Genomic DNA, 14,532 nt, shown 5'->3' with positions numbered 1-14,532 from the left:
AATTAGCCCTGAAGCTAACATCTGCTGCCAGTCCTCCTCTTTTTGCTGAGGAAGACTGGCCCTGAACTAACATCTGTGCCCATCTTCATCTGTTTTATATGTGGGAAGCATGCCACAGCATGGCTTGGTAGGCAGTGTGTAGGTCTGTGCCCCGAATCCAAACCAGCAAACCCTGGGCTGCCAAAACAGAGTGTACGAACTTAACCTTTATGCCAGTGGGCCAGCCCCTCCCCCCACCTTTTTTTTTTGCTGAAGAAGATTCACCCTAAGCTAACATCTGTGCCAGTCTTCCTCCACTTTGTATGTGGGTTGCCACCACAGCATGGCTGACAGTGGTGTAGGTCTGTGCCCAGAATCTGAACCTGCAAACCTGGGACCCTGAAGCAGAGCATGCCAAACTTAACCACCGTGCCGTGGGGCTGGTCCCCAAGCCCCCACCCTCTTAAAGCCTGCATTCTAATGGAGGGAGACATATGAACCAATGTATAAACCATATAAACAATAAATATTTACCAGCAGTATGTCAGAGCGTGGTTAGTGCCATGGAAGGAAGTAAAGGCAGACTAAAGGCATGGAGAGTGTAGTGGAGAATGCTATTTCAGAGGAGAGTCAGGGAAGGCCTCATTGATAGGAATGACATAGGGGAGATTTCAAGGAAATGAGGGTGCGAGCCATGTTGATGTCTGGAGGAAGAGAGTTCCAGACAGAAGGAACAGCAGAGAGGTCAGTTATAGCTATTGTCCCAGGAAGCAAGGAGGAGAGTGGTGGGATGAAGTTAGAGGGATGCAAGGTGGGTGATTGTGTGTAGGAGTCCCAAATAAGACATCCAGAGATAGGCGAGAGCTGCGTGTCCACCGGACATGTTTATTGCCCACAGCAATGCCAGTTCCGTTCCAGCTTGGACTCCTCAAGACAGAAGTTAAAGATTGTGGGATCATGCCCTGTGGTTAAGATCATCAGAGGGGCCGGCCCCGTGGCTGAGTGGTGAAGTTCACGAGCTCCGCTTCGGCCCAGGGTTTCGCTAGTTCGGATCCTGGCCGTGGACCTGGCACTACTCATCAGACCATGTTGAGGTGGCATCCCACATGCCACAACTAAAAGGACTACAACTGCAACATACAACTATGTACTGGGGTGCTTTGGGGAGAAGAAGGAAAAAAAAAGATCATCAGAGATCAGAGTTGTAATTTTTACAAAGATATTTTCAGTGAGGCTTGTATGCTTTTCAAGAATGTGCATTGTGATCTTGATTTTACTAATTTCTTTTTTTTCCTCCCTGTACCTGTCACTCCTTCCTCCCCAAGGATGGACACAAGGACTGGATCTTTTCCATTGCATGGATCAGCGACAGTATGGCGGTGTCTGGTAAAATTGCCCTTTTGTAGGGAGCTTTTGGTGTGGCAGGGAGGGAGAGAGGCTGGAGGGTGAAAAGCATTAGTGGTGTGATTGGAGATAGCCCAGTAAGCAGACCATCAAGTAAGATGGCCCAGTAAGCCAGATCTTGCTTCCCATATTGGCTCTTTCTCTGACTTATCACATCATATAAGTTATTTCTCCTGTGTTTTCCTGATCTGGAATGTAAAGGCACTGGCATACTTCATTCATTATTCATACTCTGCCTTGTTCCCAAAAGCATGTTAGCATGTTGAGACATTTTGGTGGGGCTTCATTGAGATAATGATTGTGAAAGTGTTTTGGAAAAAGTGATGTGCTCTGCAAAGTATTAGGAGCAATTTCATTTTCTGTACAACTATATAACGTTAAGTTTCTTGAGAAAAGCTGTATAGGATTGGGGGAATTTCTTTCCCAGTGATGGAATAGCCAGGAAAATAACGGAAATGAGTGCAGAGAAGATAACCTAGAGAAACAAAAATGCGTTCTCGATACCCACAGCAGCCTAGAAAGTGGGCTCAGAGTGCTAACCCGCTTTGCTTGATACCCATATGTAAAAATACAGTTCCCCATTCCAGATTCCAAAATAAAAATAATTATAATAGTTGCTTAATTAAATACTTCACTTACAATCCTCAAAGCAATGCTAGATTTGTATTATTAGCCTCATTTCACAAATGAGAAATTTAGATTCTGAGGGGTTATTATAACTTGCCAAAGGCCACACAAATAATGAGAAATGGAGACAGGATCTGAATCCGAGTCTGATTTTAAAGCCCGTGCTTAGAACTGCAGCTAACAAAGCTAAAGGAACATAAATATTTCTTCTTTGGATTCTTTGCAAGGCAACAAAAAGCAGCCAAGAGGGAAGATAATCTAATGAACAAACAGTCGAAGGTTAAAATTACCCAGGAAGAGTGCAGAACCTTTTGGATTCCCTGTCATTTGTCTCCCCAAGGAATGAGAGCTCCTTGAGGGCAGAGGCTGAGTCATGTCACCTCTATAGGGACTGTCCCTTTGACAGTAACCCACACTAAATTTGGTTGATGGGAGCTAGGCCTTGGCTTTGTTTTGGGAACCTCCCATCTCTTCTTTCAGATACCTCGCTAGTGTCCTATGTTTTTAGGCTGACAACTCCCAAGTCTTGAACATCTTCTGAACATTATAGCAGGTTTTGGGGTTTTTTGTGGGTGGTTTTTGTTTGTTTGTGTTTTTTTTGTTTTTGCTGAGGAAGAGTTTCCCTGAGCTAACAGCTGTTGCCAATCATCTTCCTTTATTGCTGAGGAAAATTCACCCTGAGCTAACATCTGTTGCTAATGTTCCTTTTTTTTTTTGTATGTGAGCCGCTGCCACAGCATGGCCACTGACACATGAGTGGTGTAGGTTGCACCCGGGAACCAAACCTGGGCCACCGAAGCAGCATGTGCCAAACTTAACCGCTAGGCCACTGCGACTGGCCCTGTAGCAACTTTTAAGAACATTGGGTCTGGTAATAGAGACCTGAATTTGAATCCTGGTTCTACACCTTATTAGCACCGTGATCTTGGGCAAGTTATTTAAGCTTTTTGAGACTTGGGTTTCCTCATCAATAACGTGGATAATGATTATATGCACTTCAGAGGTCATTGGGAAGATTAAATGAGGTAATACGTAGTGGCTGCCATATTGAAAATGCTTAATGCTTCTTAACCAGTGTTAATGTGCAGATTTAATGATGAGCGTCAACCCATGAACATTCCACCTCAAAATCAGTATAGTCAAACTCATCATCTCCCTTCCAAGACTCACTGTGCACATGCCACCCGCCCCCATTGATGTATGTTGGTGAATGCTCCCTCCTTCCACCCAGGTGCACAGCCCGAGGACTAGGCTTGTCTTAGCTCTTCCATCTCCTTAGATTACCTAGCCATGTTACACTATTTTCCAAAATCTCTCTTATATCCTCAATTTCTTTTCTGTCTTTTCTACTTGAGTGCTTGTCATCTATCTCTTGAGTTACCCCAATATCTTTCCATATTTTCTCTCTGCTTCCAGTCTTATCTCCTCCAATTTAATCTTCCTGTTGCTGCCAAATTAGTTTTTTAAATATTTTTCCTTATTGTAAAAGTAATACTTTTGAAGAAATTTTTAAAATACGGATAAACAAAAAAGGAAACAAGAATTACCCATAATATCCCTTCCCAGAGATAAGCACTATTAACATTTTGAAATATATCTTGCTAGTTTTTTTTTCACTACATGTTTTTTAGTTGGTCAAAATAAGATTCATATAGAGGGATGGACGTATAGATATGTGATATAGCAAGTATAATAAAATGTTGATGGTAGAATATAGGCATAAGTATACAATTTGTTGTAAAATTCTTTCAGCATTTCAGTATGCTTGAAGAAAAACTTGTGTGGTTTTATTTTTCAATTTGCATAGTAAACCACGTGTAGTTCTGCAGATGTACCCTTCTGTCTCTGGCCTTTTATAGACTTCACACATGATGGACTCTCTGCTTTGAACCCCTGCACACAAGCCTTATGATGCAAATAAATTGGATGATATTTCTCCCATGTTAGCCAATTTTTACTCTGAAGCATTCAGGAGATTTGCAGTGTGGGAAGGGCACGTTCTCGTCTCAAAGGAGAGTTGGCAATAACTTCACTGGAAAAGGAATTTTTAAAAAAAAATTTTTTTTATTGAGTTCATAGTAGTTTACATCAATGTGAGATTTCACTTGTACATTATTTCTTGACTATCACCATGTAAGTGCTCCCCTTCACCCCCTGTGCCCACCCCCACCCCCCTTCCCCTGGTAACCACTGAACTGTTTTCTTTGTCCATGTGCTTGTTTATATTGCACATATGAATGAAATCATCTGGTGTTTGTCTTTCTCAGACTGGCTTATTTTGCTTAGCATAATTCCCTCTAGGTCCATCCATGTTGTTGCAAACGGGATGATTTTGTCTTTTTTTCTAGCTGGGTAGTATTCCATTGTATATATATACTACATCTTCTTTATCCAGTCATTGGTCAGTGGGCGCTTGGGGTGCTTCCACGTCTTGGCTATTGTGAATAGGGCTGTGATGAACATAGGGGTGCATATGTTGCTTTGGATTGTTGATTTCAAATTGTTTGGGTAGATACCCAGTAGTGGGATAGCTGGGTCATATGGTAGTTCTATTTTTAGTTTTTTGAGGAATCTCCGTACTGTTTTGCATAGTGGCTGCACCAGTTTGCATTCCCACCAGTAGTGTATGAGTGTTCCCTTCTCTCCACACCCTCTCCAACGTTTGTTATTTTTAGTCTTAGTAATTGGAAAAGGAATTTTAAAACAGGATTTTTTAGTGGTTCTTGATATTCTGTTTTCTGGCAGTCCTATTGCTGGACGTATAGATTGTTCTGAATAAACATCTTTGTATGTAGGCCTGTGATAGTGGATTATTCCTAGGTAGGGACACAAACTTTCTGGGGTTTGCCACAGATTTCTCAGTTGTACTCTAGAAAGATGGTCCCATTTTTAGGTTGCCACTAGTAATGTATTCAGGGCTCAGTTCACAGAGAAGTGTTCTTAGTTTTTTGAGTACTTCATTATTGTTTGCTAAGGAAAACTCTTTCTCTTCTTAAGCATTCATTTTATGTAGAACAGTCATTCTTAATATGGGGATTGTGGTTCCTCTGGGTCCGTGGAAAGCCTTCGAGAGGCCCATGAACCTCCCTGAAATTGAATGTGCAATGTGGTATTTTTGTGTATTTTTCTAGAGAAAGGGGTCTTTAACCTTCATAAGTCTCTCACGGGAGTACAGATCTCAGAAAAGGTTAAGCAGCACTGATCTAGAGTGGAGCTTCCCAACCCTCCTGCCCAGCACAAGTTACCTACGCCTGCGTGCCCAAGTGACCCATGCGTTTGGTTTGGAAAGTTACTGAGCTTTATCAAACTGCATAAAACTCACTTTTGAAAAATCCCACCAACCATGTTATGCTTGAAGGTTGTATATATATATATATATATATATATATATATATATATGTTATATATATATATAATTTTTTTTTTTCTGCTGAGGAAGATTTGCCCTTAGCTAACATACATGCCATCTTCCTCTGTTTTTTAGTATGTGGGCCGCCAGCACAGCATGGCCGCTAATAGAGCCGTGTAGATCTGTGCCTGGGAACTGAACCCCAGCTGCCAAAGCAGAGCATGCCAAACTTAACCACTGGCCCGCTAGGGCTGGCCCTAAAGGTTATATTTTAACTCCTAGACCTTATTTGAATCATCCCCTTGGTGTAGCTGTTAAAATGCGTACTGCTCTCTGTTTTGAGGTGAGCCACCTGACCAGATTTCAGCACATATGAGGGTGATGTATAAACAGCTAGACTAAGAAAGCCCATCTTGGCTTCTGTGGGACTGTCACGTGGAGAGTTGGGTATGTCTGACATCTGTGGTCTCCCTGTCTTGCAGGCTCACGTGATGGTTCTATGGGACTCTGGGAGGTGACAGATGATGTGTTGACCAAAAGTGATGCAAGGCACAATGTGTCACGGGTCCCTGTCTACGCTCACATCACTCACAAGGCCTTAAAGGACATCCCCAAGGAGGACACAAACCCTGACAACTGCAAGGTCCGGGCTCTGGCCTTTAACAACAAAAACAAGGTATGAGCTTGCCAATGTATCCCAGAAGCCTGTTCCTCTCGCTTCAGCTTCTTGGCTTATGCACTTCCCTTCGCCCTCCCCAAGTCAGTGCTTGCTGCTTAGCTTGGTTCTGTGCCCAGAGCACCTCCTGAAGGCTGAGGGGTGCTGGTGAGAAATTATAAGTGAGGTTAGGAAACCCACCCCTTGGGCTGAGCTCTGCAGTATTTCTCTGGATGATCCACATTTGTGGGTCAGCCTCAGAGTCCCCCACGGCCACTCTGGTTAGACTCTGTCTCATTTGCACATGCCTTTGCAGGTGCTCTGTTCTGGGTGTGATTTTCATATTTGCCTCTGAAAGCAATCACTTTTTTCTCTTTGATATTCAGTTTCTTTTAATTCTTCATTGCCTCTTCTCAACACTGCCACCAGGTCCTACCTAATCATTGCGTCAGATCTCCTGAAACTGGGGTATAAAGTAGAGTGTTGGGCTGTAGACACAGAGCCAAAAGAGCAGAAAGCCTCCCTCCAAAATCTGAATGAGACCATGATTTGAAGGGTAGTTCCTTTAGCTTCCTATCTCCTATCATATTTATGGCTTAGGGATAGACTTAGCTCTCCTAGCTTAGACCCTCCACTTATAAAAGCTCTGATGCCGAGACTTATGAAACTGTCCATGTGTGTGCTGTGCTCCAGCTATCCGACAGGATGTCATGGGAATGGTTGCCAGTAAGGACTCTGATCTATGGGTTTGTGCATTATGGGTTCTCTCAAGAAGCAGGCTTGATTTAATATACTGTCCAGCCGCATTCCATAGGGTGAGATGATAGGCTGATAATGCCTGGCACCCTGCTACAGTCATCATGGGATAGGAGTGAAGAGTGGGAGGATCCCGACCTTCAGGGTCCTCCGCTGCTCACTGTTGTCTGTTAGGTGCTACAGATTGGAATATAACCTGTTTTTCATTGCTTTTTTAGGAATTGGGAGCAGTATCTCTGGATGGCTACTTTCATCTCTGGAAAGCTGAAAATACACTGTCTAAGGTGTGATGAACATGTGTCAGTGGTTTTACCTAAAAACTCACCTTATGCTTAAAATACTTTAATTCTCTCTAAGGCTTTTCATTCTTGAGTAAGGCACCAGTTCGCCGAGAGTCTGGGCACGTGATTGCTCAGTGCCTGAACTTCTGAGTCTGGCCTGCCTCTCTTGAAGAAAGTCTCTTAAAGAGATCAGAGGGGCGACTCTTTGGTGTTGCGAGGGCTTGCTTGGCGGCTCCTTTGACCAGCAGTCCTCCAGTCCACAGCGCTTTGAAGCCTTTGTGCGTGGATTATTGACTACCTGCATGTTGTGAGAGCAGGAGAACCTAAATGCTAGGAACCACTGCAACTGCAGATCAATTAAATTAGGACAAACCATCTCTGAAATAATCGTGTAAGGTAATGAGAAAATGGATTTAGTTTACAAGCACGTTTTGCGTAAAGTTAAACCTGCCTGTGGATCATTTGCCCTCTTCTTGTCCCAGAGGCCTTTGCTGCTTCTTACTTTTGTGATAGACTCTTTCTCAAGAGGAAGCAGAGCCCCGGAAGTTATTCATTCCTTCAAGTCACGGCAGCCTTTGAGCTCCACTGGCCTTGTTTGGTTCCTTGCATGCAGTGGGCACCCACTGAGGATTGGCTGAGTGACAAGGATCCAGGGCTAAGGCTGACTGGGGTTGTCTGGGTTTGAGCCAGTCCCAAGCGTGTGCTTTCTGTAGTGTACACCTCTCATACAATTAGAGACTTAGGCTGAGGGTAGCCAGAGATCCGTCCCTTTATCTGAAGAGCAGTGAGGAAGGTGGTGGCGCTTCCTGGCAGAGAGAACAGAGTGGGACCTTGGCTTTAGTGCCCTGGAGTTATCCCTGGAAACGTCCTGTAGGTCTTGGTCCTTTGCTCTGCTTGCGATTATTTAATTCCAGCTTGACCTTTTTCCCTAACCAGTCTTCTTCAGTACCTCGATCTCCTTGTTTATCATGGTCACCCTCTCTTTCTCTTACGCACCTGAGGGTGGAGCAGGGCGTTATTTCCTTAACTGGGGCTTGTCTTTCTGTCTCTGACTGTGTGGCTGTGTCTGAGGGAAGCCCGCAGAGGTGGGCATCTAAGAACAATGCCCTGCTGCGTGCTCTCTGCTAATGCCCCGGGTGCCTCTCTCCTCTCTGTTTTCAGCTCCTCTCCACCAAACTGCCCTATTGCCGTGAGAATGTGTGTCTGGCCTATGGTAGTGAATGGTCAGTATATGCAGTGGGCTCCCAAGCTCACGTCTCCTTCTTGGATCCACGGCAGCCGTCGTACAACGTCAAGTCTGTTTGCTCCAGGGAGCGAGGCAGTGGTAAGAGTCCCAGGGTGCCCCTCAGGCTTATATCTGCCTTGCCCTTGGGTTTTGACCTTCAGTTTCTATGTTGGTTTCCAAATAAGTATCCCGATATTTATGGAAGCTGATAGAAGTGTTTGGTGACACAAGAGGGGAGCTTCAATGCCAGCAGAGCTTCAAACACCACAGACAGATACGTGGCCACAGAAGCCCTTGGTGGAAACCAGCAGTCAGGATATTGGTGGTTTCCATGTTCTTTCACAGAGCCCTACTTTCTCTCCTGTGGTAATTTTTTGCTGGGGCCCTGCCTGGAGTATAAAATTCATTTTTTGCTAAGGGATGGCATGACGGGGTGAGGAGGAGTTTACAAAGAAGCATGAGGAAAGTTTTGGGGTGATGAATATGTTTATTTTGATTGTGTTACATATATATATATATATATGTTAAAACTTAGTTATATAAATCATATACTTTATGTTTATACTTTTTCAATTTTATTTTTTATGAGGAAGATTAGCCCTGAGCTACCATCTGTGCCAGTCTTCCTCTACTTTGTACATGGGATGTCTCCATAGTATGGCTGATGAGTGGAGTAGGTCTGCACCCAGGGTCCAAACCCGTGAAGCCCAGGCCACTGAAGCAGTGTGAACTTAACCACTACACCACCAGGCTGGCCCCTAAATTATACACTTTACATATGTGTAGTGTATTGTATGTCAGTTATACCTCAGTAAAGGTGAAGGAGATTTTTTTTTTTGAGGAAGATCAGCCCTGAGCTAACATCTGCTGCCAATCCTCCTCTTTTTGCTGAGGAAGGCTGGCCCTGAGCTAACATCTCTGCCCATCTTCCTCTACTTTTTTATATGTGGGACGCCTACCACAGCATGGCGTGCCAAGCGGTGCCATGTCTGCACCCAGGATTCGAACCAGCGAACCCCGGGCCGCCAAAGAGGAACGCGAACTTAACTGCTGCGCCACTGGGCCAGCCCCTGAAGGAAATATTTTGTTTAGTTCTGACCACTGGGTGAATTAGTCTTCAGTCTCCCATTGTTTATAGAATATTCTCTATGAGAGCGCCCTCATTTTTTATTGAGGAATAAAAAGAGAGACTTATGTTTGTACTGTACTTTAAGATTTCAGAGTCCCTTTATCTGACATCTCATTTCATCTTACTGCCCTGAACTCTCTGAGAAGCAGGTAGGAAAAAATAGTGTTAACCCCGTTTTATAGATGAGGAGACTGAGACCCAGAGCAGTTAAATAACTTGCCCAGCATCACACAGGTCGGTGGGGGAGCGGACAAGGACCAGAATTGGGATCATCCAACGTAACACAGTGCATTTTCTTCTTCATCTCATTTTGTCCCCGTTCTCATGCAAAAATATGGCTGTGTTATCCTGAGAGCCCTAAAAGGCACAATATGGATCACAGTTTAGCCTCATTTTTTCAAGTAGTGTTTATTTTCATGCAGATATTGCAAAAGTGGCTTTTGTTTTGGATTTCTTTTCATTTTAGTTAAGAGACTCCCATTTCAGAACAGAGAGAATAATATGTATAATGCGAGCAGTAAGGGGAGAAGAAATAGGCTTGGCTGGGATGCTGTCTGCAATGGAAAGTTTTAAGAGATTTTGGTTACTGTTACAGGAGTAGCTTTCACACCTAATGAGGAAATACTGATTCTATAAATATTATCGAGCCCCTCTTATGTGCCAAGAGACGTCTTTGTATCCCATGCACAGATGCATCCACATGTATCCACAGGTGTAGCAGATGTGTTTTCCCTATGACCCTGAGTGACTAGGTGACTTGTCCTAAACTCACGCTGTGAGTGAGACACAGTACTCCTTTGGGTGCTTCAGTTCTGGGCTGTCTGCCAGCCTCATAACACACTTAATACCAGCCAAAGACCTCTTGCAGTGTCCCGTGGTAGTGCTTTTAGGTCAAATACAAGGAAGTCCTTATTAATGTAATGGTTTGTAAATATAGAGATAACCCTCAGTTTCAGTACAGGTTGGAAACATATAATGGAGAAGAGCTTAGAGTTATGAAAGGTGACTTGAGTGAGTCCAGGGAGGAGTTGGAGAGGTTCAGGGCGTGCTTCTGATCTTAGGCCAAAAGCATCTTGAGCATCATCAGGCGTCAGGCACTTCTCTGAGGGCACCCGGAAGGTTCCTGTTAGTGGTTGGGTGGTGGTGGGGCATCATGGTTCTCTGGCTTTTGCATGAGCTACACCTGCCTTGGGAAAGGCATTGGCTGGTATTTGGGGGTGCCATGTGGACTCAGTGTTGGAGAAATTCAGTCTGTTAAGTACGTATTCTCCTTGCTCATTGCCCTCTTCTCTCTCTCAGGGATCCGGTCAGTGAGTTTCTATGAGCACATCATCACTGTGGGCACAGGGCAGGGCTCCCTGCTGTTCTATGACATCCGAGCTCAGAGGTTCCTGGAAGAGAGGCTTGCTGCTTGTTATGGGTCCAAGCCCAAACTGGCAGGGGAGAATCTGAAACTAACCACTGGCAAAGGCTGGCTGGTAAGTAAGCCCCTGCCTGAAATGGTTACTGCACAGTGACAGGAAAATTGTCTTCACTCTGCCTACTCCACCCCCACTGACACACCACCTGCACACATACATTTTCCCTGGTGAGAGGCACTCCTTGGAGCAGAGGCACAGTCCCTTGATTTTGCTTTTGTGTCTGCATGCCCCTGTGAAGACAGGCCCAATAAGACACACTGGTTGACCCAGGATTCCCTCCGAGTGGTAGGAGAGCAGGAAGGAGAAGGAACCTCTCACTGAGGCTGGCAGTGAATTATTCGAGTTTGGTTCCAGCTGCCCTGAGACCTTAGGTTTGTGTAGCAGTTCTTCAGCCTGCTCAGTTCCTCCCTCATGTTCAGTTGGAAATGTGAGGCGCTGATTCCCATGAGCACCATTCTCCTGACGTCAGGTTGCAGATGTGGGACCTTCTCCTCTTCAGGAGGCCAGAAAGCATTCCTGCCCCTTCTCCCTTCCCGCTCCCTGGCTGGAGGTGCTAACAGAGTCTCTTTCTTTTCTCGTAGAATCATGATGAAACCTGGAGGAATTACTTTTCGGACATTGATTTCTTCCCCAATGCTGTTTACACCCACTGCTACGACTCGTCAGGAACGAAGCTCTTTGTGGCAGGAGGCCCCCTCCCTTCAGGGCTCCATGGGAACTATGCTGGGCTCTGGAGTTAATGACAACTAACTCTCTCCCCAAATGCAGAGATTTACACTAACTTCCATCCTCAGTTTCCTTGTTACTTCTTTTGATTTTTTCCAATTGAGTGAGGCCCTCATATTTTAGTGGAAACACCGGAATTTGCCTTTGGTTCGGGCTCTTGACAGGAAGAAGCTCTTTGCAGAAATCTGAAGTGTTTTTTGTTTGGTTGGTTTTTTCCCTTTTGGTAATCAGAATTTTACTTTACTGTCTTTTTTCTTTCTGGCTTCTCAACCAAACATTGTTGTTAATCCCTGTTTGTGTTTTTTCTTCAAGTGACACGCACTCTTCCCTCTCTGGCTTCTTTAGGCTGACATAGTTGCTCTCCCCCTTACTTCATTCTTCAGAGGTAGGGCCCCTTTATAATTATGTGGTTGCCCTCAGACTTTCTGTGAAAGTTTGGAGGCTGTGTGTGTGTGTGTGCACGTGCGTGTGTGTGCATGAACTTGTGTGCCTGTAAGTACTGTGTGTCACTGAAATTACCTGGAGTGAGGATTACTTGTAATTAAAATATTTATAAAAGAAACAACTTTATTCACAGAGTCCAGCTTTGGGACTGGTCTTTATCTTGTTTTTCAAAATTTAACAGCACTGATTATAGGAAGTAAAAACAGAAAGGAAAACAAACCACCACCAGGATTACACTTTGAGTTAGACTGCACCTTCCTGGGGCTCTCACACCAGGACCCCTCAGTGGCTTGGCCCCTCCCTGGCTCCCGTCTGTGTGGCCCCTAGGCGAGAACATTTGTGCCTGTGTGCCACTTCCATTTCAGCTTCCGTCTGCTTAGCCAGTGGCCACTCCCCTGAAACATCAGGGTCTCCAGCCACACGCAGCTCTGGAGGCTGCAGAAGGCTCGGAAGGGCTTGATAAAGAGAATCCTTATCCCACCCTCTCTCTCCCTCCCCGCAAACAAGACCAGATCTGCTGTCTCAGGGGCCTGGAGCTGGAGGCCTCATATCTTCTGAGATTCACTTACTCAGACCCCTTGGCTGTGTTTGCCTTTCTTCTTCTCCCCAATGGGTTCTGCGTTTGCGTTCTGGATTGGGTTCAGTCCAGGAGGGGGTGGTGAGCAGGGGGTTTATCTGTGTGTAGTGAGTGCTTCGTTTCTGCCATGTTCATTCTCTCAATGCGGTGGGGCTGGGGTTGAAGCCACCTCTCCCACTCCTCCGTTGGCTCAGCCCTGGAATGGTGATGGGGTGGCCTACAGCCAGCAACATTGTGCATGTAAAAGCATCCGTGTGATTAGTAATTTGTTCCTCCCTTGAACTGTCTGTTTAGTCTGAGGTTTTTAAACTTGCAGGCAACTGACCGACTGATGTCCTGTTATCCCTTGCTTTTTATGCATCATGTTGCAGATAACAGCTGTTCCCAGCCCGAAATTCCTCCTCCATTCTAAGCACGTACTCCGCTTCTGTCAACAGCCCATCCTGGGGAAAGGAAATTTGCTCTCCCAGTCATCCTCCTGTGCTCTGGGTGTAAGTGGAGAGATTGGAAAAAAAGCGTGTCTTCTCCTTGTGATGGGGGCTGGCGGGAAGGGGAGACGGCAAGTCCACCTATCTTGGTGGTGCAAGGCGTACACCACAGATTCTAGAATTCTCATCTTCTAACCTAGAGAAATAGGTGCTATAAACAGGAATTAAGCAAAATGCTGGATGCTGTAGATCTTTTAATCGTCTTAATTTTTTTCTACTGTAAACTACAAGCTGTAGATTTCTTAGTTCTCACAGAACTTCTACCATTTTAAACCGACTTGTATATTTAAAAAAAAAAAGATCTTAAGTAGGATGTTTTGTACTATTGCCAGACCCTCTTCTGTGATGGGTAATAGATTTTATTGTTTTTTGAGATTTTGTTTTCAAAAATGTAGCACTTGACTTTTTGCCAAGTAAAAAAATAAACACTATTCCAGTGCACAGTGGTTCCAGTGAGTGTGTATAGCCAAGAGGCAGCAGGGAAAGGCTGCTTTCACATGTACATGACTGGTTGGAAGGTCAGCTTGGGGGGGACCAGGATTGATGGGAGCAGAAGGGGAACACAAGAGTTCCCTCAAGGTCAAAGGCCCACACACGAACACTAGGACCTGCTTGTTCCTGCTCCCCGGCTCTGGCCCAAGATCAGTTGCTCTGGGATCCAGTTGAGGGTGGCCGTGCCCAGACGGAGTAAGTGTGGTGCTTGAGAAACAACCCAGGCCAAAGATGAGGAGGGGTTGCCAGTCCTTGCTCTGAATGACTTTATGGATTTGAGCAAGGTGACCGGCTCCTTTTACATCAGCCAGGGGTGGTGAGAGGCCCTGTCTGCTTCAGTGGAGGGTGCCCTGAGAATGACCACGGAAGGGGCTGCACAGTGCTCAGGGAACAGGATACCATCTTTTTGAAGTTGGAACCCTAGATCCTAGTTGCCCTTTGTAAGAGGAGGCCACAGCCACCATAGTGAGTGGCGCTCTTCCCGGAGCCTGTTCGTGTCCAACAGAAAGGCAGACGGCTGAATCATAGCACCCTCCTCAGGCACCTCTGGAAGGCCCATCAGGGCTGGACCACAGAGCCAGGCCAGGCAAGGGGTATTCCTCTGTCACATGGCACTTGTTCCTTTCCAGAGCAAGTAGGATACAGCTGCCCTTTGCACCTGCCTTAGAGGCTGCCTGGTTTAGAACATGACTCAGACGGGCACCAGGTAGGTACCATCAAAGGCTGCAAGACAGGAAGAGGGAGAGGATGAGTTGAAGCGACTGAGAGGACTTCCTAGAGAAGAGCTACATTTGGAAGGGGACTGGAATTAGCCTTTCCCAAAATGGGGTTTTTAGAATCCCCAATCCATGGAACGGTGATTGGTGTTTGCAAAATGTTCCATGGTTAAATTATTTTTGGGACATGCAGAGTAAAACAAATACTTGTTTACTGCACAGCCTCAGGTTTTTGGTAACTATGAGACGTGTGTTCGTGGAAC

General features: G+C 45.3%; 1 protein-coding gene across 2 annotated transcripts in view; it reads left to right on the top strand.

Annotated features, from left to right (window-relative positions):
• DCAF12 (DDB1 and CUL4 associated factor 12) overlaps nt 1-13,502 on the top strand; it is a 32,579-nt gene extending 19,077 nt beyond the window's left edge. The window contains exons 4-10 of one of the 2 annotated variants that reach the window (XR_006889079.1): nt 1,305-1,365; nt 5,842-6,035; nt 6,989-7,054; nt 8,213-8,375; nt 10,705-10,883; nt 11,408-11,937; nt 12,945-13,502. Coding sequence is in view for 1 of the 2 variants with exons in the window: in XM_046664477.1 (XP_046520433.1) it covers nt 1,305-1,365; nt 5,842-6,035; nt 6,989-7,054; nt 8,213-8,375; nt 10,705-10,883; nt 11,408-11,566 (822 nt within the window). In the remaining variant the exon portion in view is untranslated. Of the gene's footprint in view, nt 1-1,304; nt 1,366-5,841; nt 6,036-6,988; nt 7,055-8,212; nt 8,376-10,704; nt 10,884-11,407 lie in introns of both variants that reach the window. The other variant, XM_046664477.1, reaches the window with a different exon arrangement.
• The last annotated feature ends 1,030 nt before the right edge of the window (nt 13,503-14,532 follow it).

The sequence above is a fragment of the Equus quagga genome, chromosome 6, assembly GCF_021613505.1.
Source record: "Equus quagga isolate Etosha38 chromosome 6, UCLA_HA_Equagga_1.0, whole genome shotgun sequence".
Lineage (NCBI taxonomy): Eukaryota > Metazoa > Chordata > Mammalia > Perissodactyla > Equidae > Equus > Equus quagga.
Note: the sequence above shows the minus strand (reverse complement) of the source record. Positions and strands in the feature narration are given on the sequence as shown.